Here is a 27777-nt window from a genome sequence, read left to right as displayed (position 1 = left end):
GGTTTGGCACAAACCATTCCCTGATCTCCATGCCCAGCTGTGGGGCAGGACATCTGCTTGCCACAAATATCCCCAAGGAAAAGCATAAAAACCCCTTTATCCTTCCCCCTGAAGAGCCAGGGCTTGGTTATGGGGCAGAGGCACCTCTGTGGGGCTGTTTCAAGGGAGGCAGAACATCACCCGGCACCATGCAGCCCTTGTCCAGAGGCTGGTGAGGTTTTAGGGTGGTGGATGCTGCCAAAGCCCGAGGAGGCAGGGGTCAGGCCACAGCAATCATTGACCAAGCATCAAACACCCTGTCCTGGTTGTTTTGGAAGCCTTCAATGTCAACCCCAAACTCACAGCCTCAGACAACACCGGTGCCCCATGGATTAACGTGCTCCAGTTAACACCTTGGAGCGCGCTGAGGAAGGAGGAACCATGAAGGACGTGGCAAAGGGAAGCATCCATGGGGCTCAGAGGATGGGGAAGGCTCATTGAGGATGGAGGCTCCAGGAGGCAGCAAGGCAGACACAAAGCTCTGAGCATCGTCCCTCTCCTCTCCTCCCAGGGAAGGCTCCTTGGGCTCTGAGCAGCGCCCTGGGGAACGGGTTCGGTGTGGCAGGGGGGTGCTGAAAGGCAAAAGCAGCCGAGACCCAGGCTCCGGGGCTGTGGAATCTGCAGTCAGGCCAACGCCAGGGCAAGGCAAGGTCTGCTCCAGCTCCCGGCCAAAGAAAAGCTTGCGAAAGACACGGCGGCACCCGGGGAGCCTGGCTCCGAGCCCCCCCGTTGCATAGAGAAAAGGTTCTCCTCACTCCTACATAGCTTCAAGTGCGCGGCAGGACGGGCTCCTCCTATGGGAAGAGGGGCCGGTAACTTCACCAACCAAACCCGAAGGTCCGGTCCTCGCCCCAGCGTCGGCTCCTCGTCACAGCATGTCAGCATCCTCCATGCTGAAGCTGCTCCGGCGACTGCTGGCCTTGGAGGCCTCCGGGGACATGGCTGAGAACAAGGGGTCGGAGGCCAGAGGCAGCATCGTGTCCTGCATCAGCATCAAGTCCAGCTCCTTCTTGGATAGGGATGGGAAGGAAGCACTGTGGCCAGGCTCCAGGCTGTCTGGGAAGCCCTGGGAGCCGTCGTCGAAGCTCAGGCTGTGGGTAAAGTCCAGCTGGTGGTAGGGAGACTGGGGTGGTGGAGGCAGCGCGGGCTGCGGCTGCGATTCGGGGTCCAGGGCGGGCAGCAGTGGCTCCAGTGTCCCCTCATCCCCACTGGCTTCTTGCTTGACGACCTGCTGAGCCAGCTCGGCCACATTGACACCCGAGGGCGAGGAGGTGGGCAGCCCGTGGATGCGTGCCTGCATCTCCAGCTCCTGCCAACAGAGCACAGGAGGTCTTTGGTGGGGATGTCACCCACGGAGGCGGCAGGAACAGAGGGAGCGAGCAGCTCACTGGGGAGCAGCACAAGGAAGAGGTGAAGGGTGGAAAATGGTGACCCACACAAAGCTCAGCAACACTCGTTGCGGTCAGGTCCTCTGAAGACTTTGTTCCCGGTGTGGCTTGACAGCAGCGAGAGGGAGGAGAGCCCCTGCTGCTCGTGGGGCTGGAGCAGAGCAAAGGGAAGAGCACAGGGAAGCTCACCTGGATGCGGAGCAGCAGCTGCTTATTTGTCATCTCCAGACGCCGCGAGTGGTTCTCCAGGTCCCGTGACCTCTGCAGGTCCTTCTGCATCCTCTTGATGTAGTCCACAGACGCCTTCAGGATTGTCCCTTTGTTCCAGCGCACGTCCCTGCCGGGCAGGATGGAAACAGAGATTGCCACCTGCGTGCCAGCAACGTGAACCCTCGCCCCTGAGACCCACGCTTATCCCAGCCCCACACGGGTACGTACAGGTCGTTGGCCTTGGGGATCAGCATCCCCAACTCCTTGATGCGGTCGTTGATGTTAAACCTTCGCCGCCTCTCAACTGCAGGGTGAGAAGAGAGGGATGGTGGTGAAGGAGGCAACAGGAGCAGGAGGAGCCCCACAGCCCCCACTGACCACGCTGCTGCTCCTGGCTCGTGGGGCTGGGAGCAACCACCATGCCCTGGGCAGACCCTCTGGAGTTGGGGTCTCAGGATGAGAAACCTCTGGGGTCAGCCCTTTGGCACCATGCTCCCACCCATCACCCCATCAGGTCTGACCTTCCCCCGGTGACAATGAGGACAACAGGGTGCCTCCTGCACCGCAGGTATTTGGCAGGGATGGGAAAGAGGGATCCATGGCAGGGGGCTGTGAGGATGGGAAGGGGGACCCAGCTCAGAGAGACGGGGAATGAGAATGAGGAGTGATGGGGAAAGGGCTGCAGGGTGGCACAGGGGAAGCCACATCACCCCCGAGCAGCCAGCGCCGAACTCACTCAGGTTGTGATTGTCTTTCTTCTGGCGTTCTTTAGCCAGGGCTCGGCTCTCAGCATCTGCAATCGAGACCGCACCATCACCCAGAGGGGACAAGGCTGCATCTGACCCCACGAGCACCCCGGCACCCCCAGAGCCGCCCTCCCCACCCACAGGACAGGGCCATCACCCCACCAGCTCTGGGCTGGGGACGTACCTGTCAGCTCTCTCTTCTGGGTGAGGTCAGCGGGGCAGGAGCTGCTGGTGACACCTACGAGGGAGGCTGTCACCTGGGGGTCCCCGCTATAGACATTCATGTGACTGCTGGACATCGGGAGCTGGAAACCAGAGGCACAGGGGGGTTAGCTCCATGCGGGGCTGCAGGACCGGGGCGCAAGCCCGGCTCCTTGGCCTCTGGGCTGCGAGTGCGTAGCCCGGGCAGGTGGAATCATCTTCCTAGGCTCTTAAAGCAGCTATAATCAGAGCAGCAAAGAAACCAGGACTTCAAAGGGCGCAGCTGATCCCCTCCCACAGCCAACAGCTAAAATAGGGCAGATGAATCACATCCAAGCAGGGCTCAGCAGGACGAGTACCACTGGGAGGCACAAGCTGCCACACGGATGTGACCCGGGAGACGGTGCTGCTCTGAGGAAGCTTATGGCTGCGAAACCTGGGCTGGCACCACCGCAGGGATGTGGCAGGATGGGTCCCCTCTGTGCCACCTGCAAGCACGGGGTTGCCAGACCAGGCCTGATCTCTTCCTAACGCGCATCAGAGACTCACCGTGTTGGGCATGTGGACTTCAGGGTTCATGTAGCCCAAGACGTCATCCAGGCGCATGATGTCATCGATGACCTCATCAAACTGAAAGGGAAAGGTGTACGGTGCCAATGCGCTGCTTTGCCTGCATTTCCAGCCCCTCTGCATCCCCCAGCAGCTCGGGGGCATCTCCTCACCTCCCGCTCCGGGTTGGAGCCGATGTTGAGCATGGCCATGGGGCTGTTGGGCGCGCTGTTGCCCGCCGAGGAGGACAGGACGTGGCTGGCTCGGACACCAGGGGATGCAGCGGGGGGTGGCTTGGGAGAGTGGCTGACGGGGCTGACGTGGGCAGCAAACTTGTTCCCATAGGTTTCAGAGAGATAAGCCTGAACCTTCTTATCCCGCGACTTCTGCAGGTGGTACGTGGTGGGGTTTTCCAGGTAGGACTGGACCTGCGAGGAGGAGACCAACCATCAGGGACCCTGAGGGGTCCCCCGCATCCCCTCATCCCCACTGGTTGCCGGGATACCCAAGCACCGTACCTTGAGGACCTCTCCAGGCACAGGCGGTGGGGACTGGTAATGGACAGGGGTGTTGATGGCCGGGGTGGAGGCCACCGGCATCCGCTGCTGCTGCATGTAGTTCATCATCATCTGCTGCTGCATGCGCTCCCTCTCGGCCTCCTGCTGCGCTTGCTGCTTCATCAGCTCCATCCGCAGGCCGATGCGGGACGCCATGGTGCTCCGGGGGGTGGGATGCGGGTGCCCGCCAAGCACGGAGGTGACCCTGAGAGGAGGACACGGCACCTCAGTAACAGGGAAACTGAGGCACGGGGAGGGCGCAGACACCCGGTCCCACCCATACCCGCTGTGACTAACCCATGACCATCCCCATGCCGGCCGGACGGGTCTGCTCTCTCACCGGAGCTCCCCACCATGCCATCCCTCTCCTTGGGGACCACTGGGGCTCCCAGAAGGGGACAAGCGGGGGCAGCCAGGACCCTTGCACCCGTCAGGTCTGGACTCACGTACTGCTGGGTTCACCAACTTCCAAACACTGGAGCAAAGCACGAAGGGACGGGAATAAATCAGAGCCCAGGAGCGGAGCGAAAGGGAAAGAGAAAGCAAGGGAAGAACAGGAAGAAAAGGCCGGAGGGTGCCAGGAGCCAGGGGCAGGGTTGAACCCTCAGCCTTGAAGCCCCTGCTGAGGCGCGGGGGGAACAAGGCAGCTTCTGTGCGGGGCCGGCACGCGAGCGCGGCGCTGGGGGGAGGCTGCGAGGCCCCCGCTCCGCACAGACCGGCCCTTGTTCCCCCGTACAAAGGGGACAGCAGCCCATGGAGGGGGGGGAAGAGGAGCCCCAGCCCTATGAGGGTGGCTTTCCCACGCAGGGCTGGGATGGGGATGCGGGAGATGCTGTACGGGATGGAGCCTGGACCACAGCACCCGCAGGACGCAGAGTGAACACTGCAGGGGAACAGGAGGAAACACCCAGTGGAACCAGGCAAATCTGGAGGGGTTTGCATTTAAATACAAGGTGTAATTGCACACAAAGGGGCCGCAGAGGATCCAGCACACCAGGGTGTCGGTGAGGCATCCGATATGCAGTGCCACGCGGTATCCTAAGGGGGAAATTAAATCAAGCCAGCATGGACAGCAATACATTACATAGATCAAGAGCCAGCTATTGAACAGCAAGAGGAAGGTAATTAATTAGACAGGGTGGCCCATCTGAGGGGGATGGGAGACGAGGAACGTGGGACAGCAGTTGTGGCTTCATCACAAACAGCCTCAGAGGAGGGCACATGGGGATGCATGAGATGAGCAAGAGCAGAGGCTGCAAAAGGACCCAATGACACTGGGACGGCCCACAGAGGATACACCAAGGGTGAAGGGGGATAAATCACAGCTGGTGCCCATGGGAGATGTAATAACCCCGGATATAAAGGGCAGGGTGAGGGGAAAAGCCTCCAAGAGCCACATGGAGATGGGATGAGGCATTGTGCTGTGGAGGGATGGCAGCATCCCACCACCCCACAGGACATCCCCACTGCCCCTTATAGGAAACAGGGGAAGTGCTCCCGAGAAGAGGAGCTGCCGAGGGTGAGGATGAGCAAGGGTGGCCTGAGCCCGGCCAGATAAGGAGAGGGGGGAAATTAGGTCAGGTTTAAAATAACCCCAGTGGTTCTGCTTGGCTTCCCCCACACACCCCGAAAGGCCGAGCAGCTTCTGCTTTCACTCTGAGTCAGCCCCAGAGGGAAGCGATGGGGACCCTGCCCCAGCACCATAGGGACACGTCCCACCCTGGGGTCACATCCCGCTATCCTGTGGTCCAGGGGGCAGGAATAAAGCAAGTGGGACGGTGGCTCCATCCACGATGCCTGTTATTCCTGGGAAGGAAGTTAGTATCCCGGATAAAGCAGAGCAGAGCTGGATGCACCCCTGCGCCAAGGCAGCCCCAGTCCCCACACAGAGAAGACCCCAGTGAGGGTCTGTCCCAGTGCATGGGCAGTGGTTGGCCTGGCTCAGAGCAGGCAGCACCGTGGGCCAGGGAATGCCTGGGCATTGGGTTTCCTGGTGGGAGCTGCCAGGGCACCTGCTGGGGTCGTCCCCATCTGTCATGGACAGGGAAGGGAGGGAGGAAAGTGGTGGGAGAGCCAGGGCGGGCAATGGAGCATCAGGAAAGGGATGGAGAGGGAGAAGAGGGGCGGGAAAGCACGAGGGAGCAGGGAAAGGGTGGATGGCTCTGGCCTGTATCCACATCCAAACTCCACCTTTCCTGTCTGGGGGACACAGAGTGGCTTTTCCATGCCCAGCACATGGAAAAGCGATGGATTTCCCAAAGGAAACTCAACCTGTGCTCTGCAAACTGCCTGACCCTGCCTCCTTGGGATGCAGGGAAAAGCTGATCCTGCTTTGTTAGAGGATCGAACCCTAAAGCCAGAGCTCCTCCAGTGGAAACCGTGCCCCCACACACACTCCAGACCCACCACCGGGACAACGCATGGGGCCGGAGCCAGGGAATTAATCTCCCTTCAAAATATCTCTGGTGCTGTTTAGCAACACGGTTATTTCTGGACCTTTCTTGCTTTTCCTCTGGGGGTGTTATTTCACCAAGAGCCCAACACGCTCCCCCTGTGCTGGGGGCGGTTCTCCATGGAGGATGCCCAGAGCTGCTCTGACACTTGCCTCTGCCCCATGGTGCCCCCCATCCCTCTGAGAGCCCAATGGCACCATAACCCAGGCTGTGACAACCGAGCTCTGCGGTGAGAGTGGGAGCTGCTCCACAATGTATGGGGCAGAGATGCTGCAGGACCGGCTGCAGAGAGCCAGTCTGGGTACCCAGGGCCACCCCAATGCATCAAACACCCAAAGTCTCCCTCCCTCCCGGTCCCATCGCTGCACCAAGGTGTGGGTTAGAAATAAAAGCTACTGTGAGGCAGCTTCCAGATTTAGCCCCTGTGAAATACATGGGATCGCGTTTCCCTGCCCGGCACCCACAGGGAAGCAGCACCCATGGGCACCCACAGTGCAAACACAACGCATCTCCCGCTCACCCAGCGATGCTCTGGAGATGGAGCTGAGGACCCCCGAGCTGAGGAGCCGCCTGCCCAGCCCCGCTCCATCGGTTCTGGTTATTTCCTGGTCGATCGGGGCCGTTTGTAAGAGGAAAAATCAATTCTGCAGCTTCAACCATGAGTGGGGACCCCCAGGGAAGGAAGAGAATGGGGGGGTTAGGGGGGGATGTGCTGCCCACCCGCCCGCTGCTGGGGGCTGCTGCAGAGAGCCATGAGGGCAGGAAGAAGAAAGAACTGAAAGCAGCTCTGCTGCTTGCTCCCAGCACCAAGCACCCACTGAGCCTCTCTTCCTTCCTCCCTCTTCGTTTTCATATAGCGGGGATGGCGAGGCAAGCAGCAGGCAGGGTGCAGGCAGCTCCGATGCCACCAAGCTGCCACCCCACGGATACCCCCAAAGCCACCCCACAGCCTCATGAGGGTCTCCGCTGGCACCCCAATGCGGGCAGAAGGAGGATGATGATGGTGCAGGGGTTACCTGAGTGCGGGATGGGGGGACCTCTGGGTGCCCATGGGTCACAGCTCCTCGTGCTCCTCGCCAGGGCCAGCCCCGCTCCCACTCCAGCCCCACGTTTCCTCATTTTCAGGACCCTGTTTTGAACGCAGCAGCAGCCACGCAGGGTGCAAAGGGGGGAAGTTGCAAAAACCCCTCCAAACCTGCTTGTTTTTCTCACTGCAACGCAAGAGTTGGTGACTGAACGGAGAAGCAGCGTGGCAAAACCAGACCCACCGGGTTCGCTGGGATGCTGGAGCCCAGGCTGGCTCTGCCCCATCGCATCCCCTCCGGAGCTGCAGGTAGAGCGGCTGCAGTGCTGCCCGCAGTGACATGCAAATACAGAGGGACAAAAGCTGCCCTTTGTCAGGGGATGGGACACATGGGCACCCCTCATGCTCTGGGTGTGTGCCTGGAGCGGATGCAGAGTAAGCATCAGCATTACACAGCCGGAGCCAGCCTCAAATGCATCACACGGGATCCCTCCAGCACCCACATCTGATACCCCACTGGTATCCCCATCACCAGGCTGGCGATACCAATACCAGCTAGGTTGACAACAAGGATGCCTGTGTGATGCCCCAAACACCCAGCACTGTGCCGGAGACCCCTGCTATGGCCCCAGTGTGCGAAGCTGCTTTGTACCACGTCCCCTTTGCGAGCCGCGGCCGTGCCACCCCGCCAGCAATGCGGCTGGCACCCATGTGCTCCACGCAGCTCCCTCACCCTGCCCTAGCGAGGCCGCTGTGGGGTGATTTATGCCGTGCATATGGTGTCATGGTATCATCTCCATCGGCACACGGAGGAGCGCAGCCCCAGAAAGGGGCACTGGGACAGGGTCTGACCTGGGGTGTTAGGATGGGGTTCCCCACCATGACAGTGGTCAAAGCCTGGCAGTGGGGCAACCTCCATCACAGAATCCCAGACTGGTTTGGGTTGGGAGGGACCTTAAAGAGCATACAGGTCCATGGGCAGGGACACTTTCCACTAGCCTGGGTTGCTCAAGGCCCCATCTAACCCGACCTTGGAGACCCCAATCCAACACTAATGTTGGACATGTTTGAGGCTGGACCAGAGGCTCTGAGGTCCCATCCAGCCTATGCTGCTCTGGGATGAGGATATGAGGATAGGATGGTGGGAAAGCTAGGGGGGATGGCCCCATTTTCCAACCCCAAAGAGCATCAGCACCCTCCCCATCACCCACCCAGCAGGCAGGAGATGGGGCAGGCAGGTGGAGGGCCAGAGCCACCCTCGCCCTGTCCAGAGGCTCCTTCCCCATGCAGTGAGCATGCAGCCCTGAAAGGGAGAAGGAGCAGGCGGAGGGACTTGGCAAATAGAGGCCGGGGTCAGTTGACAGCACCAGATAGAGACTGAGTCACCGGGACTGTTTTTAGCCCCGGCATCTCAGAAACGTGGACCGCGACGTTGTTAACAGGCGCTTGGGTCAGAGGCCAAGTGTTTTCCCTTCCATGCGTTAAATACCGCTCCTGGAAGCAGCCCAGGTATCCAGCACAGTAAAAACATTATACAAGTCTTGTAAGGCAGCTAAAGCAGCCCCCAAATTGCTCAGGTAAGCTTGGGATGTGTCAGGGACCCAATGGTGGGAAAAGCATCTGGGTACCAAGAGCCAGGGCTGAGCATCCCTTGTCACAGTCTCACTCCCAGCACAGAATGGATGAGGTCAATAGAAAAGACCCCCTGGTTCTGGTGGTGTTGAGGTTGATCTACAAGAGCCTACCTGTGCAGGGCAGCCATTATGGGGTTAATAACACACAGCCTTGCTCTGACCCCTTTCCTTCACCCCAAAAAGCTTCTCCTTCACCTCCAAAACCCCTCTGCACAGCTGGGGATAGTGTGCACCACAGCACAAGCCTGGCATCCCTGTGCCAGCATCATGGGCAGCCCCCAGAGCAGGGCAGGTATGAAGGGGAACCCTATGGACCCCACCACAGCAGAGCCAGATCCTCCACGGCCGCAGCCGCATCCCCAGGGCGGTTGGTGCGATGCAGGAGCCCTGATTGAAACATCACTGTCCAATTGCCCACCCGGGGAATTCACAGCCCTTGGGCGCAAACAGGCCCCGGTGCCACGTTCCTGTCCCCCCCAGCCCCTGCAATTAAAAATAAAGGTGTTAACAGGCAGAAGGACGTTCCTGGGGCCAGGATGAGCCAACGGCAGCGCGGGGCCGGGAGTGATTAACCAGCCCCATATCGCATCCGCCTCTCAGCGGGGACAGGAGCGGGGTGACCTTGGAGGGGCCCGAGGGCTTTGTTTCAAGAGCTGCCCGAACTGGGGAATGGCTTTAACCTGCCCCAGGGAACACTGAGATGGGATCTTAGGAAGCTCTTCCTGTGAGGGTGCTGAGGCGCTGGCACAGGGTGCCCAGAGAAGCTGTGGCTGCCCCATCCCTGGCAGTGCTCAAGGCCAGGTTGGACACAGGGGCTTGGAGCAAGCTGCTCCAGTGGAAGGGGTCCCTGCCTGTGGAATTGGATGAGCTTTAAAGTCCCTTCCAACACAAACCATTCTGCAATAAATGAGCAATAATGGGAACTGGCAGGACAGCAGCATCCCTCGCCCCAGCTTTATTCCAGCAGCGCAGATGCACCACACCACAGCGCTGGGATTTAGAGCCAAAACGTACCCCAAAATCCTAGAAACCACCCCAGAAAAAGCGGTGACGCTCATCAAAACCATCCCTCGAGCTCCGGGCACCCCACTGATGCCATTTGCCACAAGCAGAAGGCACAAGGGGACAGCGGCCACCCCGTGTCCCCATCACCCCGGGGCCGGCGGCTCTCCCAGCACCGCCCCCATCCCTCCTCCTCCTCCTCCTCCTCCTCCTCCCTCCCCGTGCTGCTGGAAGGAGGTAATATTTATAAATACCCCACGTCCATCCAGCCCCGGAGCCTCCTCGGAGCCGCCTTTCCCGCAGTGCCAGGGGCAGCCCCAGCCCCAGCCCCAGCCCCAGCGCCGCGGCCGCCCCGTCCATGGAGCCGCAGCTGTTTCCCAACCCCAAGAATAAACAAGTTGGGGACAGCCTGTGCCTTGTCCGCCCCAAGAGCTCCCCGCTGCCATCCCGGCCCCAGCAGCACCCAGCAGCACCCAGTTACCCTTACCGCTTACCCGCAGAGCAGAGCGTTCCTCCTCTCCCCTCCTTTCCCCCCCTGCCCCGGCTCAGCCCAGCGCTTCCCTGCTCTGTGAAGGTCAAACTGGGCTCTCGGGGCCCTCGCTGCCGATCCAGCCCCTGCCCTGGCACCGCGCCGGTGCAGCCGGGTCGGGTCCTGGCTGCGGGTGCTGCCGCCTCCCTGGCACCAGTTCTGACCATGAGGTTTTTCCCACCAGGTTGGGCTTTCTCCAGGCGAGACCTTCCCTGAGGCTGCAGCGGTCCCCGGGGAGCTCAGCCGGCGCTGAGCATGGCACCCACCCCGATGCAGATAAGGTGGGAGCTGCAGCCAGCACCCAGCTGCCACCCAACCTCCCCTCATCCCATGGGGATCACAAGCCCGGAGCAGGGAATCGCTCCCTGCACACGGAGTGGCTGCAGTCACCTCCTTGTTTCCTCCTCAAAATTCCCCATCCCAAAATCTCAAGGAAACTTGTCCCTGAGGCTCCAAAAGCATCCCTGATCCATCCCCAAGCTCATGGCCACCAGTGTCCCTGCACCAGAGAGCATCCACAGCCCCTCTGCTTGCTCCTAGTGTGGGGGGATCCAAAGGTGCCAACACTGACTGGCCCTTGGCCCTGCTCATGATTTTGGCGCTTGGGCACTAAGGCAGCAGCTGCATAAACTGTGCTGGAGGATCAGGGCGCACTGAAAGGAGAATTTACAACCCCAGCAGAGCCGGGCGGCAGGGCCAGGGCTGAGCGCTGGGAAACCTTTGGCTTTGCAACTGCTTACACCCGGAGTAAATCACTTTCGCTAATGGAGTGAGTGGATGGGAAGGGAACAGAGGGATGTAACCGCGGGGAAGGATGCTGCCTGGGCGGTTCAGGTTTATCCGGACTGAAAGTTGCACCGGTTGAGGTGAAGGAGAGGATTTAAGCCAATGGGAGGGTGCGGGGAGTTTCTTTGGAGTCAAATGTACTTGCAGGAAGGGTGACAAAACCCCGGGAGCGATTCTTAGAAGAGGATTTAAAAATAAGACGGCACAGCCTCCTTGCACAGGCTGTTGGGACCGCGGGGCTGGGGCAGGAGGTGTCATTGAAAGACCTTGAGCCCTTCCCAGGAGGCTCCATCCAGGTGAACGCAGCCACCAGCACCAAGCCAAGCAGCTCCTGGTGTGGTTTCAAGCTCACCTCCATCGCTTGGGGCTCGACCCTCCCGTGCTCCTCCTCTGCCCGCAGGGAAATCGTGTGGTTCCTGCCTCTTTCTTTCTTCTATCTATAGCTTTGCTCTGCTGCCTGTTTGCTCCACAGAAACCAAGGGGGAAGGTGCTGGGAGAAGGGACAGCTCCATCAAATCCGGCTGTCAGCATCAGCTGGACAGTGCCGGCATCGCACCGGCATCGCGCCCATCGCTCCTGGTTCTCATTGGTGCCTCCACCTCCAACCAACTCGCGGGTCTCCCTGCAAGGCAAGGAGCTGGAACTGGAGCTCATCCCAGAGCACAGGGCACAGCCTCCTGCATCCCAGCGCTGGCCATGTCATGGGACCCTACCTGCATGTACATCAGCAAGGAAAACCCACTCGGTCCGAAACCAGGCACCAACCCTGTGGTGGGGCATGACCTCGAAAGGGGAACCACAGGGGCTTTTTCTGGATGTACCAGTGGGGGACAAGAGAAACCCAAGAGATGAGCACATATTTCCTGCGTGTTCACTGAGACATCACCCTTTGTGTCCCTCCAAGCATTACACTGTCAGCACCCAGCACTAGTTCCTGTATCTGTGAAGAGCCCTGTCCATCTCCCACAGCAAAGAGAGCGTCAGGGAACCCCTCATGAAACAGCCACCGTGGGTTGACACCAGCATGGGCTGCAGCCATGGGATAAGGCGGCCATGGGATGCCATGATGCTGCCTACACCAAGGACACCACTGGGTTATGAAATGGCTCCCTTTTGGCAAGTGCAGCTCAAGGTCCATCCCACTCAAACCCCCAAAACCCAAACTCCAGATGCGCCCAGGGACAAGGCCCAGAGATGATGGGGATGTGCCACAGCCAGCACCAGAAGGGCCCCATCCACACCCCCAGAAAGGGGGATAACCAGCAACACAGCACTCAGACCTCCTGCATCAGCTCAACACGGATACCCCAGCACCCCACAGCGAACCTAAGGGCTGTTTCTATCCTCAATACACACACTTTTGAGGAGGGCCCCCCGCCAAAGCCCCATTTCACTGCAGTGGCTGTTCCGTTCCCCACGGCTACCCCACTGCAGCCCTGGACACTTCCCCCCTGCTCCAGTGATTCATCCCTTCTGTCCCTGCGTGCGCAGGGCTCTTCCCTTTCCCCACAGCACCACCAAGAACGGGCAAACAGGGAAACCTCATCACGGCACAGGCAGGGCAAAGGGGGGGGACCAGAAACATATGGGCCATAAACCCGGGACCATGAAGCATGGAAAAAGAAATAAAAGCCCTGGCTTGGAATCACAACCTCCATCCATCCCAAACACCCAGATGCCGGAGTCGCCCCATGGCAGGCAGCTCCACCCCGGAGCAGTTTCCTACTGATAAGGGTAGGAGGTAAAGCCAGCATCCCTCGGAAAACACACCGGCTCCCCCTCCATGCACACCATGGGCTCGGCACTCGCTGCCCATCGCAGCCATCACCACCCACCCCATACCCTAAATCCGCTGGTTTCCCACCTCCAGCAGCCCGATTCCCAAAGGCCCATCAGTTCCAGCGTGGTTTTCCCTGCTGGGTCCCCCCGCAGCAGGTAAGCGCAGGCTCAACGGGCACCCGGAGCAGGGAAAAACCAGCCTGCGGCCGCGGAGCAGCCGTGCATGAAGCCGAGCAAACACGGCAGGGAAAACTAAAGGGGGAAGGAGGGGGGAAAAACCCACCAGGGATCCCCCAAACCCCGGCCCTTTCTGCCTGCCCCGCTCGCTGCTGTTACATAAAACAAATCACAGCCCCCCCGTGCCCCATGGGACGGGAACGCGCAGAAGCGCCGGGATTCCTGGAAACAGGCCCCGGACTCGCACAGGCTGATTTATTTATCTTAGAGCAGCACAACAACAATACCCACCATCTTTCCCCTCTCTTTCCTACGGTATTTTGGGGGCTTTAAGGAGATTTCCCCATCCTCTGACTCACTGAGGCTCTAGAGGACACGGCCATGAGGGCTGTCGTAATCCTTCCTGCTTCGCAATTAAGTCATGAATACAAATTAATCGGCGGCTGTAGGTGAAGTGCAGCCCCTGCCCGGCTCCTGCTGCCCCAGAGGAGCAAGTCGCAACCCCCTTGGTAACCCCCTAAAAGCTGTGTGATGGGGGAGACCCCAACTCTTTCTGCACACCCCCAAAGCAGCAAGGGGGGGGGGGACGACAGTTCCGGGGGGGACCCCACTCTGCTGCACCCCACAAAGGAAGGGATTTGCACCCTGTCCAAAGTGCACCCAAACCACCCCGCGCATCGGGGCCTGCTGCATCCGTGCCTCAGTTTCTCCTCTCATAGGGTAAAGGGTGCGGGGGGGGGGGGGGGGTGGTTGGTAAAGGCGACCCTGGCAAATCTCCTCCTGGGGCTCTTTCCATGCGGGGGGCACTCAACCAAGCGGCCGGAGACCCCCCCCGATCCCTGCCCAGCCTTGGAGCTGCTCCCGGTGGGGGCCGGGATGGGACGGGGAACACGTTAATATTCACAGCAAAGGAGCGCAAACAAGACCCAACCCCGCGGCTGCGAGTTCAAAGAGCCCCGAGATGGGGTCCCTCCGTCCGTCCGTCCCCCCCACTCCCGGTACGCCCCGTCCGCGGCACTCACTCGGTGGCTGCGGGGAGTCGGCACGGCACCGCTCCGCTCCGTTCGGCTCCGTTCGGCTCCACTCGGCCCGGCCCCGCTTGCTCCCGCACCGAGGGAGGGCAGCACCGCCCGGCCGGCTCGGCTCGGCTCGGCTCGGCTCGGCCCGCTCCGCTCCGCAGCACGCCGGGAGCTGTAGTCCGGAGCGGGGCAGGGCTGCCCGCGCCTGCCGGGACTTGTAGTCCCCGCCTCGGGCACGGCCGGGGCTGGGCTCGGTGATTTCCTCCCCCAAAAACGGGTTTTTCCACCTCCGGAACGGGGGTGAAGGCGGCGCAGGGCGCGGGTGCTGCAGCCCGGTTGTATGGGTCTTGGAGCAGCTCTTCCCACCGGGATCCTGCGCATCCTTCCACTAGGGTTTAGTGGCTCCTTGCACCGGGGTCATGTGGCTCCTTGCACTGGGGTTTAGTGGCTCCTTGCACTAGGGTTTGAGGGCTCCTTGCACTGGGGTTTAGGGGCTCCTTGCGCTAGGGTTTAGTGGCTCCTTGCACTAGGGTTTAAGGGCTCCTTGCACTAGGGTTTAGGGGCTCCTTGCGCTACGGTTTAGGGGCTCCTTGAGCTAGGGTTTAAGGGCTCCTTGCACTAGGGTTTAAGGGCTCCTTGCACTAGGGTTTAAGGGCTCCTTGCACTAGGGTTTAAGGGTTCCTTGCACTAGGGTTTAGGGGCTCCTTGCACTAGGGTTTAGGGGCTCCTTGCACTAGGGTTTAGGGGCTCCTTGCGCTAGGGTTTAAGGGTTCCTTGCGCTAGGGTTTAGGGGCTCCTTGCGCTAGGGTTTAGGGGCTCCTTGAGCTAGGGTTTAAGGGCTCCTTGCGCTAGGGTTTAAGGGCTCCTTGCACTAGAGTTTAGTGGCTCCTTGCACTAGGGTTTAAGGGTTCCTTGCACTAGGGTTTAGGGGCTCCTTGCGCTAGGGTTTAGGGGCTCCTTGAGCTAGGGTTTAAGGGCTCCTTGCACTAGGGTTTAAGGGCTCCTTGCACTAGGGTTTAAGGGCTCCTTGCGCTAGGGTTTAAGGGCTCCTTGCACTAGAGTTTAGTGGCTCCTTGCACTAGGGTTGGGTCCTGCACTAGGGTTTAGGGGCTCCTTGCGCTAGGGTTTAGGGGCTCCTTGCGCTAGGGTTTAGGGGCTCCTTGCACTAGGGTTTAAGGCCTCCTTGCACTAGGGTTTAGGGGCTCCTTGCACTAGGGTTTGAGGGCTCCTTGCACTAGGGTTTAGTGGCTCCTTGCGCTAGGGTTTAGTGGCTCCTTGCGCTAGGGTTTAGTGGCTCCTTGCGCTAGGGTTTGAGGGCTCCTTGCGCTAGGGTTTAGGGGCTCCTTGCGCTAGGGTGTAGGGGCTCCTTGCGCTAGGGTTTTGTGGCTCCTTGCGCTAGGGTTTAAGGGCTCCTTGCACTAGGGTTTAGTGGCTCCTTGCGCTAGGGTTTAGGGGCTCCTTGCATTAGGGTTGTGCAACTCCTTATGCTAGGATCCCACAGTTTCTTGCCCCAGTGCCATAGGCTTGCTACAGCCGTGGTGAGCATCCTGGACACGTGGTGGTGGGCAGCAATAGCCATAGGTCCCTGCTTAATGACTAGGCGTGTTTGGTTCCCAGACAGGCCCTCAAGGGGGAATCTGTGCAGGGATGCAGGGACTGAGGAGCTTTTCCTATAGGATGGACTTGGGATCAGATGGGGACTCCTTGTCCAGCCCAAGGCTGCAGCCCCACTGCACCCACTGCACAGGGTGACCATGGCACCGGGCTGCCCATGGCTCTCAATGTCTGAGCTCTGCAGGACCCACATGGCAGATTTGGCTGCAAAAAGCCAGTTTCAAAGGTAGTCACATGCCCCCAGCAGGGTGACCATCATCTGACTGGGAGATGAGTGTCGGACAATGGGTGATGGAGCCCTTCGGTGATGCATCTCCCATGCCAGACCTCGAGGACCAGCCGCTTGGGTCTGGTCCAACTTGTCTGATGCTGCATGGAGCAGCTCCTTGTGGGGAGGGTGATCCAGACACACCAAGCTTCGGTCACATTCACGTCCCAGCCTTGCCACCCCTTCCTTCTCATTGCCCACCCTTTGCGGCTGCAGCGATGAAGAGAGAACAAAACCAGGGCATTTTCCTCAGTGCAACACTTTCCAATCCCTCATTTATTTGCAAATACATGTGTGTAATTCCCCCAAACCCAATGACCCGGGAGCTGTTCACACGCAGCTCCTTGGCTCTGCACATCCTGCTCCAAACTGGTTCCTGAAGCCTCCAGCAACCGCATTGGCTCAGCCCTGGGGTCCCCAAGCCATGGCTCAGCACGAATCTCCTCCTCTCATCCTGCTTTCCCAGCCAGTCCCAGCAGGGATCTGGTTCCCAGTCAAAAAGGTGATCCCAAACTGCTCATTGCTGCAGATTCAAAGGCTCCGTGCACATCTGGAAGCCCACGCAGTGCCTGGAGCCTTCAAGCATCATCTCAGACTTTGATTTATTAAATAAGAGCTATGCCAGGTCCTGCTCAGCTGAGACACAAGGCAGTCACCTTTGCAGCTCTTTATTCAGCACAGGACATTTGGAGGCTACTCATCACCACACACAGGTCCGAGGGAGGACAGTGTCACAGGGGCAGATATCCCCCGGGTGATGCTCAGCATCCCTAAACTGACAGGGCAAAGCCAACCCTGTTGTTGGCCATGTCAAAGATGGAGTAATACTGCCGGAGGAAGAGGTTGCCGAGGATCCAGAGAGGCTGCCCACTGGCAGAGGACACGTACGTGCTCTCGACCCCAATGGTGCAGAAACCATCATTCTGTAATGGGGGAAAAGAGCCAATTTCAGTACCAGGGAGGAGTGTGTGGGGTGGGTGATGTTGCCCAGGCCTTTGTGGCTGCTTTGGCTGAGGTTAAACCACCCTTACAGTCACGTACAGGGATGCAACAGCATCATGAAATCAGGTGCTGGGAAATACAGCCCTCGGCTGTATGATGGCAAACACACATTGGGGATGATATAAACCACACATACGTTTAACACATAGACAATGAGGAGTGTGTGGGGTGGGTGATGTTGCCCAGGCCTTTGTGGTTGCTTTGGCTGAGGTTAAACCACCCTTATGGTCACGTACAGGGATGCAACAGCATCATGAAATCAGGTGCTGGGAAATACAGCCCTCAGCTGTATGATGGCAAACACACACTGGGGATGATATAAAACACACATACGTTTAACACATAGACAGAGGGAGGCAGCAGTAACTGGGCCCCACTGATGGCAAAGTAGAGGGGGGGCAGGCTCGGGACGTCGCTGCAGTTGATGCTGAACTGCAAAAGAAGCAAAGAGGGGCAGGGATGCTGAGAGCCCTCCGCAGCTCAGCATTGCCACCAAACGCTTCCTCATCCCATGGCATCCTTTGCCCTACCCCGTAGTCGCTCTCCTCCGCACCCAGCGCCTGCAGGAACGCTGACAGGAATTGTCCTGGCACGGTCAGCAGGAACGTCCCCGTGTCCACAATGCCCTGGCAGCCCTGGCTGCACCAGCCGGTGGCTGAGAGCCCGATGGAGAACCTGCAGAAAGCAGCAGAAAAGGCATCAGAAAAGCCCCCATACACACTCCAAGCCCCGTTCTAAGCCATGCTGCAGCACTTACTGCTCAATACTGATCTTCCAGTACAATTCCTGGACCACAGGAGCCCATAAAATCTCCCCTGAGTACAGCTGGGGGTCAACCCCTCCGAGGATGACTTCCCCACCATAACTGTATGTTGGGTTGCTGGAAAGACACAAAATTAACCCCAAAGTTCAGGCAGGGTGCTCAGGAGACAGCTGTGGAGCATAAAGTGGGAGGAAGGAAAGGACAGATCCAAGCTGTGCCTATGGAAGAGACCTGCGGTCTCACCGAGAGTAGTAGAAGCTGAAGATGGGCTCAGCGAGCTGCCTCTGCTGCAGCATGCTCTGCATCAGTGTGCTGTAACCAGGGATGCCAACACCTGGGTAAGCCATGCCCAAAATCCCATCGAAGTCCTGGTAGTAAAAGGGTCTGGTGGGTTCATCCAGGCTGAGGCCAAACTCCTGGTTGCTGATGACAATGTTCTGGATCTAAAGGGAGAGGAAAGATGCTGAGGGATGGCTTGTAGCCTTTGTCCCATCACCCTTATTATTCCACAAAAATACCCCCCAAAATTAGTTAAATTAGTTTAAAAACCCCATTTTCACTGCATGCAGGTCTCATTTCTTATGTCCTGCAATGACAAAGCTCAGCCATCAGTGTAAAAAGATGGCCAAAGATATCCCTTAACCCAAAGCAGTGATGAAAAGCCTAGGGGCTCAGACTGAGTTGGTTGCAAACCCCAGTCTCCAAGTAAGTTTATGCCCTATGGGAGATTCAGGCACCCATATCCAGACCAAGAAGGTGCTTTCAGCTCCCCCTGACATTTCATCACCAAACGAGATGGGTCACAACCGCAGCCACGTCTTACCCGGGTCGCACACGTGGAAGTCACTTACTGTCACAGTGTCGGACCCCAACACCACCGACAGGTCACCAAACCCATAGCTCAGGGTATAGGTCTCGCCGATGCCCAAGAAGGTGGTTGAGAGGCTGCTGTTGAACCTGGCATGATCCACTGCATGGAGAGAAGCCCCCCGGTCACATCCTGCCCTTGGATCAGCATCCCAGTCCCCAGCAAGGGGCCATGCAAAGCCAGCCCCACCGGTGGCACCGAGTAGAGGACAAACCCCATCGGCTCTCACTGGATTCCCTGCCATAGCTCCAGCCCCGGACATGAAGGGGGTACCTGGCCCTGGCTCTGCTGTATCCCAAGGGATGCTCACCGCACGCTGGGGTCTGGCAGTAGGTGGAGGGCACCCAAAGGTTGGCAGAGCCGGTGTCAAAGAGCACCAGGAAGTGCTGCGGGGGGGTCCCGATGCTGATCTCCCCGAAGTAGAAGGACTGTGAACAAGAGAGGCTGTTCCTGGCTGCTCTTCTGAATGAGAGTTTTCAGCTCTCTGCCATCTGCGAGCTGAGAAACCCAAACTGGGAGGGCTCCTGGTCCCCAAGTGCTTCCAGGGCAGCTGAAGCACAGAAAGGGGCAGTGATTTGCCTACAACGAAGGCCAGGAGCAGCAGATCTTCTATAACCATCACAATCTGCTTCTTCTGAGAAGGGAAACCGATTCAGGGTGAGATGTGCTTGGCTCCCAACATCACCCATGCTTCAGAGCCAGGCTACAGAGACAGCAGAACTGCCCATGCCCATTGCAGCCCCTTGGCTGGGGACGCAGCAGAGCTGGAGCTTCCTGCAGCAGCCGGGAAAGGAGGAGGACATTCCCAAACACCAGAACCGGATGGCCCAGAGGAGGAAGGAAAAGCTTCAATACTCACATCCAGGTGGTTCACTAGCGGCTCATAGGCCACAGCATCACTGAGCTGGTATTTCCTACCAGGGTCCCCTCTGAGGTCCATCAGTAAACGCTCCGGCACCCCCTTCTCCCGCATCACCTCCCGCATGGACCTGCCTTTCCTCAGGGGGATCCTGCGCGGGATGGAGATGGCACCAAGGTGCTGAATGGACCCATCCACATGCACCAAGACCAGACCCTGCGCCCTGGCACCCACCCCGGGCTCACCTCACCATCCCCTGCCCGAGCTGGAGGCAGAGCAGGGCCAGCACCAGGCACTGCACAGCCCTGGGTGCTGGTGGCTCCATGGCAGCTCCTGCATCACCGTGGCCAGGACAGGGTGTATATAGCAGGGAGCCGTGCCCAGTCCCTGCTCCAGACACCCCTTTCCCCTATCGCTGCACCCACCCACACCAACGCTGGCAGAGTGTTTGTCCCTGCAGCCGCCCTGATTTCCCTTCCTTACCCAGCTATTCAGCCACTAATTGTCCAGTGCCTCTGATACCGAGACCAAATATGTGACATCTGATAAAAAGCAGAATCATGCTGTTATCAAGAAGTTAAAGTGTTTTCTCTTGCCTTCAAGCACCAGCTTGATCGCTCCAGAAAACAAAGGCAAAACACACCCTTTGTGGTAAGTGGAAATTCATGATGCTGCTGTTCCGGGTAGGCAGGAGCCGCCCCACTGCCCTGCGATGCAGGGCTCCTGCAGGCTTCCCAGTCCCTGCTAGCAGCAGGGATGGAGCCCAGGAGAGCTGAGCTGCTTCCATCCACACTTTGGGATCTGACCATTGCTTTGGGCCTGCAGCAGCTCAGGAAACCCCCCTGCATCCCTTTCTCCTCCATCGCATCCTGATGGATCTGCCTTTGCTTGGCTGTATCCTGCAGGGAGCAAAGGGAAGAGCAAAGACCAGCAGGGATGTGGTCAACCTTCACCTGTCCCTTCCTACCACTGCTGTTGTTGGAGCAGCTCCAGCTCTCAGAACCCTCCCACTTCAGAGGGAGAAACTCCCACATCCCAGCTCCACACATCCCAGCTCCACACATCCCAGCCCACACAACCCAGCTCCACACATCCCAGCTCCATACATCCCAGCTCCACACATCCCAGCTCCACACATCCCAGCTCCACACATCCCAGCTCCATACATCCCAGCTCCACACATCCCAGCTCCACACATCCCAGCTCCATACATCCACAATCCCACCCACATCCCAGCTCCATACATCCCATCTCCATACATCCCAGCTCCATACATCCCAGCTCCATACATCCCATCTCCATACATCCCATCTCCATACATCCCATCTCCATACATCCCAGCTCCATACATCCCATCTCCATACATCCCATCTCCATACATCCCAACACCATACATCCCATCTCCATACATCCCAGCTCCATACATCCCATCTCCATACATCCCAGCTCCATACATCCCAGCTCCATACATCCCATCTCCATACATCCCAACACCATACATCCCATCTCCATACATCCCAGCTCCATACATCCCAGCTCCATACATCCCAGCTCCACACATCCCAGCTCCATACATCCCAGCTCCACACGTCCCAGCCCCATATATCCCAGCTCCACACATCCCAGCTCCATACATCCCAGCTCCACACATCCCAGCTCCATACATCCCAGCTCCATACATCCCAGCTCCACACATCCCAGCCCCACACATCCCAGTTCCACACATCCCAGCTCCATACATCCCAGCTCCACACATCCCAGCTCCATACATCCCAGCTCCATACATCCCAGCTCCACACATCCCAGCCCTACACATCCCAGCTCCATACATCCCAGCTCCACACATCCCAGCCCACACATCCCAGCTTCACACATCCCAGCCCCACACGTCCCAGCCCCATACATCCCAGCTCCATACATCCCAGCTCCACACATCCCAGCCCCATACATCCCAGCTCCATACATCCCAGCTCCACACATCCCAGCCCCACACATCCCAGCCCCACGCATCCCATCCCTGTCTCACTGCACTCAGCCTGTGTCAGTAGTTTGACACGCAGCACGGAGGAGTTTGTGTCCTTTCATTGGCGAGATGACAGCACTATCAATACATCTGATAACGAGCTCCGGGGGTAAAGAGCTTCCCAGAAACAAGCTTGGATCCTGGGAATGAGTGGTGTTACCGGAGCTCTCTCTGGCCAAGGTGCGGGTTTCGGGGTCATTTGGATGCCATGGCTAACCAAAGCCGCCCTCATATTCCCACTTTGCCTTCATCACAGGGCCTTATCCAGCTACAAGGAAGAGCGGTGCCTGCCCACATGCACCTCTGATGAGGTTTCCCCAGTGCCCAATGAGGGATGGAGGTGGGGACCCACCGGACACGACGGCATCACCAAGGTCACCGCAAAGAGCAGGCAAAGCGATGTCCACCACCACCGGCTTCCCCGGTGTTTGCCTGGGTAGGAGCTGGGCAGCATCAGCCTCGGTGCAGCGAGCAGCGGCTGGAGGAGGATGAAGGTTAAGGACCCCCATGGCCCTTCCATTCACACACCCAAAGGCACAGAGCAGAACTGGCTTTGTGGGGAATCCCATCCCCGGGGGTTACGGTTGGGGTCTGAGACCAAGCCCGGTGATGCTGTGGTGCGCTGCAGCCTGGCGCCTGGTGCTGCTCACCTGCAAAGCGAAGCCCTGGCAGGAATCAGGCCTCAAGGAGGACAGAAGAGGGAGATGATGGGGGATGTTGAGGTTTATTTGTAACAGGAGACCGCGGGCACACAGACATCCCGGAGGGACAGGGCACAGAGAGGAGCATCGAGGTCCAGAGGAAGCCCGCAGCGCTCCGGGCACGCTGCTGAGGTGCGTTTGGCCAGGAGAGGGGCTGGGTTCTGCGGCTCTGCTCCTCTACAGCGATGGGGCGAAGCCGATGCGGTTGTTTGCCATGTCGAAGACGGTGTAATACTGCTTGAGGAACACATCGCCCAGGATCCAGAGCGGCTGCCCGTTCTGGGAAGGGAGGTAGGTGACCTCGATGCCCAGAGTGCAGTAACCGTTGTTCTGTAGGAGAGGAGCAACGGGGAGTCAGAGCCTGCTGCGTGGGATGCAGGGAAGCACCGGCTCCTCTCCTGGCACATCCATAGGGAAGGATGGAGCTGCTGTGTGAATACGTACGTTCAAGACGTAGGCAGAGGGGTGGAGTGGGAGCTGAGCTCCATTGATGACGAAGGTGATGGGGGGCATGTTCTGGATCTCATTGCAGTCAACTGCATACTGCAGGGAGAGGGTGAAGAGAAGGTTATGGCTGGGACAGCACCCACCATGAGAGATACCCCCATCCATGGGGGTAACACTTTATCCCTTAGCAGTGCCATGTCACCTCATCCTTCCCTAACAGGCCCCCAGTTCCATGCTCTGTAGATGCCACCTGAGTTTTAGGGGCCCACAGCTCACTCACAAGCCTTCCCCCTGCTCCACAGGCACCCCCAAAGCATCCCTTGCGTGCTCACCCCATAGCTGGTGAGCTGGGCTCCCAGGGCCTGGAGGAATCTCTCTATGTATTGCTCAGGCACCGTCAGCAGGAACGTCCCCGTGTCCACGATGCCCTGGCAGCCCTGGCTGCACCAACCGGTCATTGACTGCCCGATGGCAAACCTGGGAGGAGGACAAGGAGATGGAGGACAAGGAGATGGAGACCATTGCAAGCACCCACCGGCAGCTAAACCTGGTTTGACTGGGTCTGGTCATTGGGATGCTCTGAAGTGCAGCGGCAAAGCCCTGCCTTGAGCCCATGCCTGCTGCAGTAAGCTGTTGTGGAGGACAACTGTACCACCTTCACTGCAGGAGCTGCGTGGGTGGATCATAGCCATCAGGTACAAATACAACTCACTCATCAATGGCAACCTGCCAGTAGAGCTCCTGGGTCACTGGTGCCCATGCAATGTCCCCATAGTAGAGCTGAGGGTCAACTCCTCCAAGAATGAGCTCTCCTCCATAGTAGTAGGTGGGATCGCTGCAAAACCACAGAGATACAGCAGCAGAGATGGGTAAATCAGTGTGATGTGCATGGGGTAGCGAGGGACACCAACAGGGAGCTGCATGGGGACAGGCAGAGGGATGCTGGTGCATTAGGATGTGTGGGGTTCCTTACCGGGAGAAGTAGAAGCTGAAGATGGGCTCGGCGAGCTGGTTCTGCTCCAGCATCCCCTGCAGCACGGTGGGTGTCCCTCCCACTGCCAGCGAGGGGTACCCCATTCCCAGGATCCCATCAAAATCCGCGTAGTAGAAAGGCTGCGTTGGCTCGTTCTCACTGAGCCCAAACTCCTGGTTTGTGACTGTGATGCTCTGGATCTGCAGGGGAAGGAGATGCTCGGTCAGCCTGTGTGCTTAGGGAACCCAAAGAGTGATTGGGTTCCCACCCATGGGTGGGATGGGATGGGATGGGATGGGATGGGATGCTCTGAAGCACAAGTGGAAACATCACCAGGCATCCAATGATGGATGCTCTGAAGTACAAGTAGAAACATCACCAGGCATCCAATGATGGATGCTCTGAAGTACAAGTAGAACCATCACCAGGCATCCAACGATGGATGCTCTGAAGTACAAGTAGAAACATCACCAGGCATCCAACGATGGATGCTCTGAAGTACAAGTAGAAACATCACCAGGCATCCAATGATAGATGCTCTGAAGTGCAAGTAGAACCATCACCAGGCATCCAATGATGGATGCTCTGAAGTACAAGTAGAAACATCACCAGGCAGCTGGGAAATGAGCAGCAATTGGATTGAAACCAACCTAAAAACCAGCTGGGTAACTGATAGTGGCAATAACTGGCCCACAGTGGCCAGGAAGACGAGGGCATGGTGCGTGCACTCACCCTTAGTGTGTCATAGCCCAAGAGCACCGTGAGTGTGCCGCTGCCATAGGAGAGGGTGTAGGACTTCCCGTTGGTGATGAAGGTGGAGGACTTTCTGGGCCTGAACTTCATGTGGTTGACTGCATGAGAGAGAAGAGGGCAAGCTCCTGGGTGTGTGATCATTGGGCTGTGATGGGGACTCACCTGCGGTCACTCTGCCTGGGGAAGCAGCTTCTGCTGCAGGGAGCAGGTCTGGCAGAGCAGAACAGGCTGTGCCTCTGCCTCCCAGTTACCTCTAAGGCAGGGTTTGCACCCAGGTTCTGCCTGCATCCCCCTGCAGGGAGCAGCTGTTGCAATCCCAACCATATCAGCCCCAGCGTCAGCAAAGCCACCAGCAGCGAGTGACATGGGGTGAGTGCCAGGCAGCAGGACATCAGCTCCATGATTCACAGCTTTGCTTTTTCCACGCCAGCTCAGGCACTGCCAGCAAGGTTTCTGCACCCACAGTGGTCACAGGGATCTGGCCATCTCCATTAGCAAGGCACGTGGAATCACAGCACGGTTTGGGTGGAAGGGAGCTTAAAGCCCATCCAGCTCCAACCCCTGCCACGGGCAGGGACCCCTTCCACTGGAGCAGCTTGCTCCAAGCCCCTGTGTCCAACCTGGCCTTGAGCACTGCCAGGGATGGGGCAGCCACAGCTTCTCTGGGCACCCTGTGCCAGCGCCTCAGCACCCTCACAGGGAAGAGCTTCTGCCTAAGAGCTCAGCTCAGTCTCCCCTCGGGCAGGTTCAAGCCATTCCCCTTGTCCTGTCCCTACAGGCCCTTGTCCCAAGCCCCTCTCCAGGTTCCCTGCAGCCCCTTTAGGCACTGGAGCTGCTTTAAGCTCTCCCCTTCAGGAGCCTTCTCTCCTCCAGGCTGCCCCAGCCCAGCTGCTGGGAGCTGTGTGCAATATGGTACTCACAGCACGCCGGGGTCTTGCAGTAGGTGGAGGGCACCCACAGGTTGGAGGAGCCGGTGTCGAAGAGCACCGTGAAGTTCTGGGGGGGGTCCCCGATGCTGATCTCCCCAAAGTAGGAGGACTGCGGACAAGAGAATGGGAATCTCCATTGGGCACAGGATCAGGGACAGACCGGGCATCCGAGCGCATTGCAGGGTGGTGCAGGGGGAACGCCAAGCTCCCTCTTGCAGCAATGAAGTAGGGATGGGGCTGACTCTCACCCTGCTTTTTTTGCAGGAGGATGTAAGATTAACTGTATTTTGGTGTGTTTTCTGTTTCACACAGAAAAGCCTCATTTTTCATGGTGGGGGAAAACTCTTCTGAAGTCAAAGCTTAAAGAAGAGTGGGAAAAAACCATCTCTCACTCCTGGAGGCTTGGGGTGAACGGATCCCTGGCAGCTGGGAAGGAGGAGGGAGAGGGATGCTCATGGTATACAGACAGGCTGCAATGGGAAATGGGGTACTCACATCCAGATGGCTGGTTATGGGCTCATACACCACAAAGTCCTCTCTAAAGCGGTGTTTCTTAGCTGTGTAATGTTTCATTCTCCTCAGGTAGTCCTCCAACACTCCAGCCTCCTTCATGTTCTCCCGGATGGATTTGCCTTTCTTCAGTTTGATTCTGCACAGAGGGAAAATCAACCCAAACCAACAAAACTCAGCAGGAAACCAGGGGATCTGGGCACTGGCAGGTTATCCCTGTGCCCTGCCATGGGATGCACCCTCCCCTTGGCTGCTCTTCACACCCCCTCCCAAGCGAGGGAGCCAGCCTGGACCAGGACCACGATGGGCGGTGGAGATGCAGGAGGCTGGAATCACACCCGGTTAAAGGTGTTCAGGGTCACAGCATCAGCCCATGCAGGTTCCAGCTCTGTCACCACCCCATTCCCTGCTCTTCCCGCTGCAGGACACTCACCTCACCACCCCCTCTGAGAGCTGGAGACACAGCAGGGCCAGGAGGAGCCACTTCATGGTGCAGGAGGTACCCACTGGTCCACACTCACCCTCCCGATGACCGCAGCTGGGCTGAGCCGCCCGCGCTCCCTGGCTTTATAACCGGGAAGCAGCGATCCCCCTTATCTGCTGACCTCTGTTTTCCATTGCCACGCACACCCTTGGCTTCAAGGGTTCCTTTGTGTTTGGGGCCATGAGGGCTTTTGAGGCGTTCCCGTCGCGGGGCGCGAGGTGAGGATCGAGTGGCGCCCGCCTTCGATAGCGACATGGAAGCGTCCCCATCCCATTGGTGCCCGGCTCTTATCGCAGCGCAGAGGAGGGAGCCACGCGTCACCGTGCTGGGCCGTTATCACTGCCCAGCAAAACCTGCCCAGGGCTTTTCCCGAAATCAAGGAGCCTTTTTTCCCCTCTTTCAGGACCAGGCCTGGAGCAGGGAACGCTGCTGGAGCTGAGGCATTGCCATGAGCAAAGAGCTGCTTCCTCCTCTGGTTCTCTTAGGGGTGTTTTCCCCATCCTCTCCTGCAGGACCAGCTCATGTCTGTGTGTCGCACACCCCAATCCTGCCGCTGCTTGTGTGCTGGTTGGCTCAGAAACCCCCCATTTTCCCACTTATTTTGTGGAGGAGCTGCTCCCTTTCCCATCCTGCATTAAGGGGAGCGCGGTGCCTCCCTGCATGGGGCAGGTTTAACCCCCCACGGGGTTTCAGCCACCTTCCGGGTCCTCACCCCAGCCCAGTGAGCCAGGAAATCCCTTGTTTGCTTTTCTTTTGAATGTGTAAAGAAAAGAAGCACAAACACAGAGCTCCCGAACCGCCAACAAACACCCAAACACACCAAAACCCTTCCGCTTATAACCCAAATATTTCCTAGCAAATGACTCCAAATGCCTTTGGTCAGAACCTAAATATTTTCTAGCAAAAAGACCAAAACGCTTTGGGTTATAACCTCAATGTTTTCTAGGCCTCCTGGCTCGCATCCCCGCTGCGAGCAGCCTGGCTCTCCACAGTGCAGGAATCACACTCATCCTCATCCCGTGCCAGTGCTCTGCACAGATTGCGGTCCCTCGGGAGCAGCGGGGAGTGTGTGTCCTTTGCTGGATATTGAGACTATAATAAAGCAATTATCTTGTTTGCTAGCAGGATTGATAGAAAGATCAACTTATTAAGATTGGATAAAAAGCAAATTCTGGCTGAAAGCAAAGAGCAGTTATCAAAACGTCAATAGACCGACTGTTATCTGTGGGTCCCAAGGGGACTCAGCCCTGCCAAAAGACAAAGGAGGAAGGTGCCCTCTACAGCACACAGAGATGCATTCGACTTTTGGCACTTCTTGACCCAAAGTTAGGCACAGCACTTGTCTCCTGAGGCATTCAGCCTAACAGGAACCGAGGATGCTCAGTCCCTAAATCAGAGATCCCATCTCTACAAGGAGCAGGACTCAGTCAGCAGCACATATCCCTGCTGCCCCTTGGGACCAAGCTCTGAGCATTTCTCCTCTGTTGCTT

At 58.2% G+C, this 27777-nt stretch overlaps 3 protein-coding genes across 5 annotated transcripts; all 3 read right to left on the bottom strand.

The window, feature by feature from the left end:
• Positions 1-367: 367 nt before the first annotated feature.
• On the bottom strand, positions 368-14314 carry TFEB (transcription factor EB). 3 transcript variants are annotated; one of them, XM_061362982.1, is made up of 9 exons: positions 14097-14314; positions 3652-3895; positions 3307-3561; positions 3134-3214; positions 2568-2688; positions 2374-2430; positions 1866-1941; positions 1617-1764; positions 368-1348 (listed from the first exon to the last, which is right to left on the bottom strand). In XM_061362982.1, the coding sequence occupies exons 2-9, from the start codon at positions 3844-3846 to the stop codon at positions 908-910; spliced, it is 1374 nt and encodes a 457-aa protein (XP_061218966.1). In that variant the 5' UTR covers positions 3847-3895; positions 14097-14314; the 3' UTR covers positions 368-907. The 3 variants fall into 3 exon arrangements, with proteins under 3 accessions (XP_061218966.1, XP_061218965.1, XP_061218963.1); XM_061362981.1 differs by lacking the exon at positions 14097-14314 and adding an exon at positions 13434-13561; XM_061362979.1 differs by lacking the exon at positions 14097-14314 and adding an exon at positions 10298-10968.
• A 1927-nt stretch (positions 14315-16241) lies between these two features.
• On the bottom strand, positions 16242-19868 carry LOC133217581 (pepsin B-like). Its single transcript, XM_061363174.1, has 9 exons — positions 19713-19868; positions 19468-19618; positions 18919-19036; positions 18592-18710; positions 17984-18183; positions 17735-17857; positions 17508-17652; positions 17311-17409; positions 16242-16898 (listed from the first exon to the last, which is right to left on the bottom strand). The coding sequence occupies exons 1-9, from the start codon at positions 19790-19792 to the stop codon at positions 16746-16748; spliced, it is 1188 nt and encodes a 395-aa protein (XP_061219158.1). The 5' UTR covers positions 19793-19868; the 3' UTR covers positions 16242-16745.
• A 2433-nt stretch (positions 19869-22301) lies between these two features.
• On the bottom strand, positions 22302-26569 carry PGC (progastricsin). The gene is made up of 9 exons (XM_061363173.1): positions 26237-26569; positions 25789-25942; positions 25285-25402; positions 24344-24462; positions 23612-23811; positions 23351-23473; positions 22971-23115; positions 22636-22734; positions 22302-22521 (listed from the first exon to the last, which is right to left on the bottom strand). The coding sequence occupies exons 1-9, from the start codon at positions 26290-26292 to the stop codon at positions 22369-22371; spliced, it is 1167 nt and encodes a 388-aa protein (XP_061219157.1). The 5' UTR covers positions 26293-26569; the 3' UTR covers positions 22302-22368.
• Positions 26570-27777: the final 1208 nt, after the last annotated feature.

This window comes from Neopsephotus bourkii, unplaced genomic scaffold, assembly GCF_033783945.1.
Source record: "Neopsephotus bourkii isolate Nb327-2 ecotype Australia unplaced genomic scaffold, CSIRO-AGI_Nbou_v1 NB_1139, whole genome shotgun sequence".
Lineage (NCBI taxonomy): Eukaryota > Metazoa > Chordata > Aves > Psittaciformes > Psittacidae > Neopsephotus > Neopsephotus bourkii.
This window is presented reverse-complemented; position numbering and strand designations above follow the sequence as displayed.

Bases quoted from the DNA above. Each gene is read 5' to 3' on its own strand.
- TFEB (XM_061362979.1), bottom strand. From the start codon at position 10,659: ATGAGGGGAGGTTGGGTGGCAGCTGGGTGCTGGCTGCAGCTCCCACCT. The intron at 1,942-2,373 runs GTGAGTTCGGCG...CTCACCCTGCAG, and splicing joins GAAAGACAATCACAACCTGA to TTGAGAGGCGGCGAAGGTTT. The intron at 1,765-1,865 runs GTACGTACCCGT...CCTGCCCGGCAG, and splicing joins ATCCCCAAGGCCAACGACCT to GGACGTGCGCTGGAACAAAG.
- LOC133217581 (XM_061363174.1), bottom strand. From the start codon at position 19,792: ATGGAGCCACCAGCACCCAGGGCTGTGCAGTGCCTGGTGCTGGCCCTG. The intron at 18,711-18,918 runs GTGAGCATCCCT...CTCTCCATGCAG, and splicing joins CTGCCAGACCCCAGCGTGCG to TGGATCATGCCAGGTTCAAC. The intron at 17,410-17,507 runs GTAGGGCAAAGG...CTTCTTTTGCAG, and splicing joins CGGAGGAGAGCGACTACGGG to TTCAGCATCAACTGCAGCGA.
- PGC (XM_061363173.1), bottom strand. From the start codon at position 26,292: ATGAAGTGGCTCCTCCTGGCCCTGCTGTGTCTCCAGCTCTCAGAGGGG. The intron at 25,403-25,788 runs GTGAGTACCCCA...TCTTGTCCGCAG, and splicing joins CCATAACCAGCCATCTGGAT to TCCTCCTACTTTGGGGAGAT. The intron at 23,116-23,350 runs GTGAGTTGTATT...TCCTCCTCCCAG, and splicing joins TGGCAGGTTGCCATTGATGA to GTTTGCCATCGGGCAGTCAA.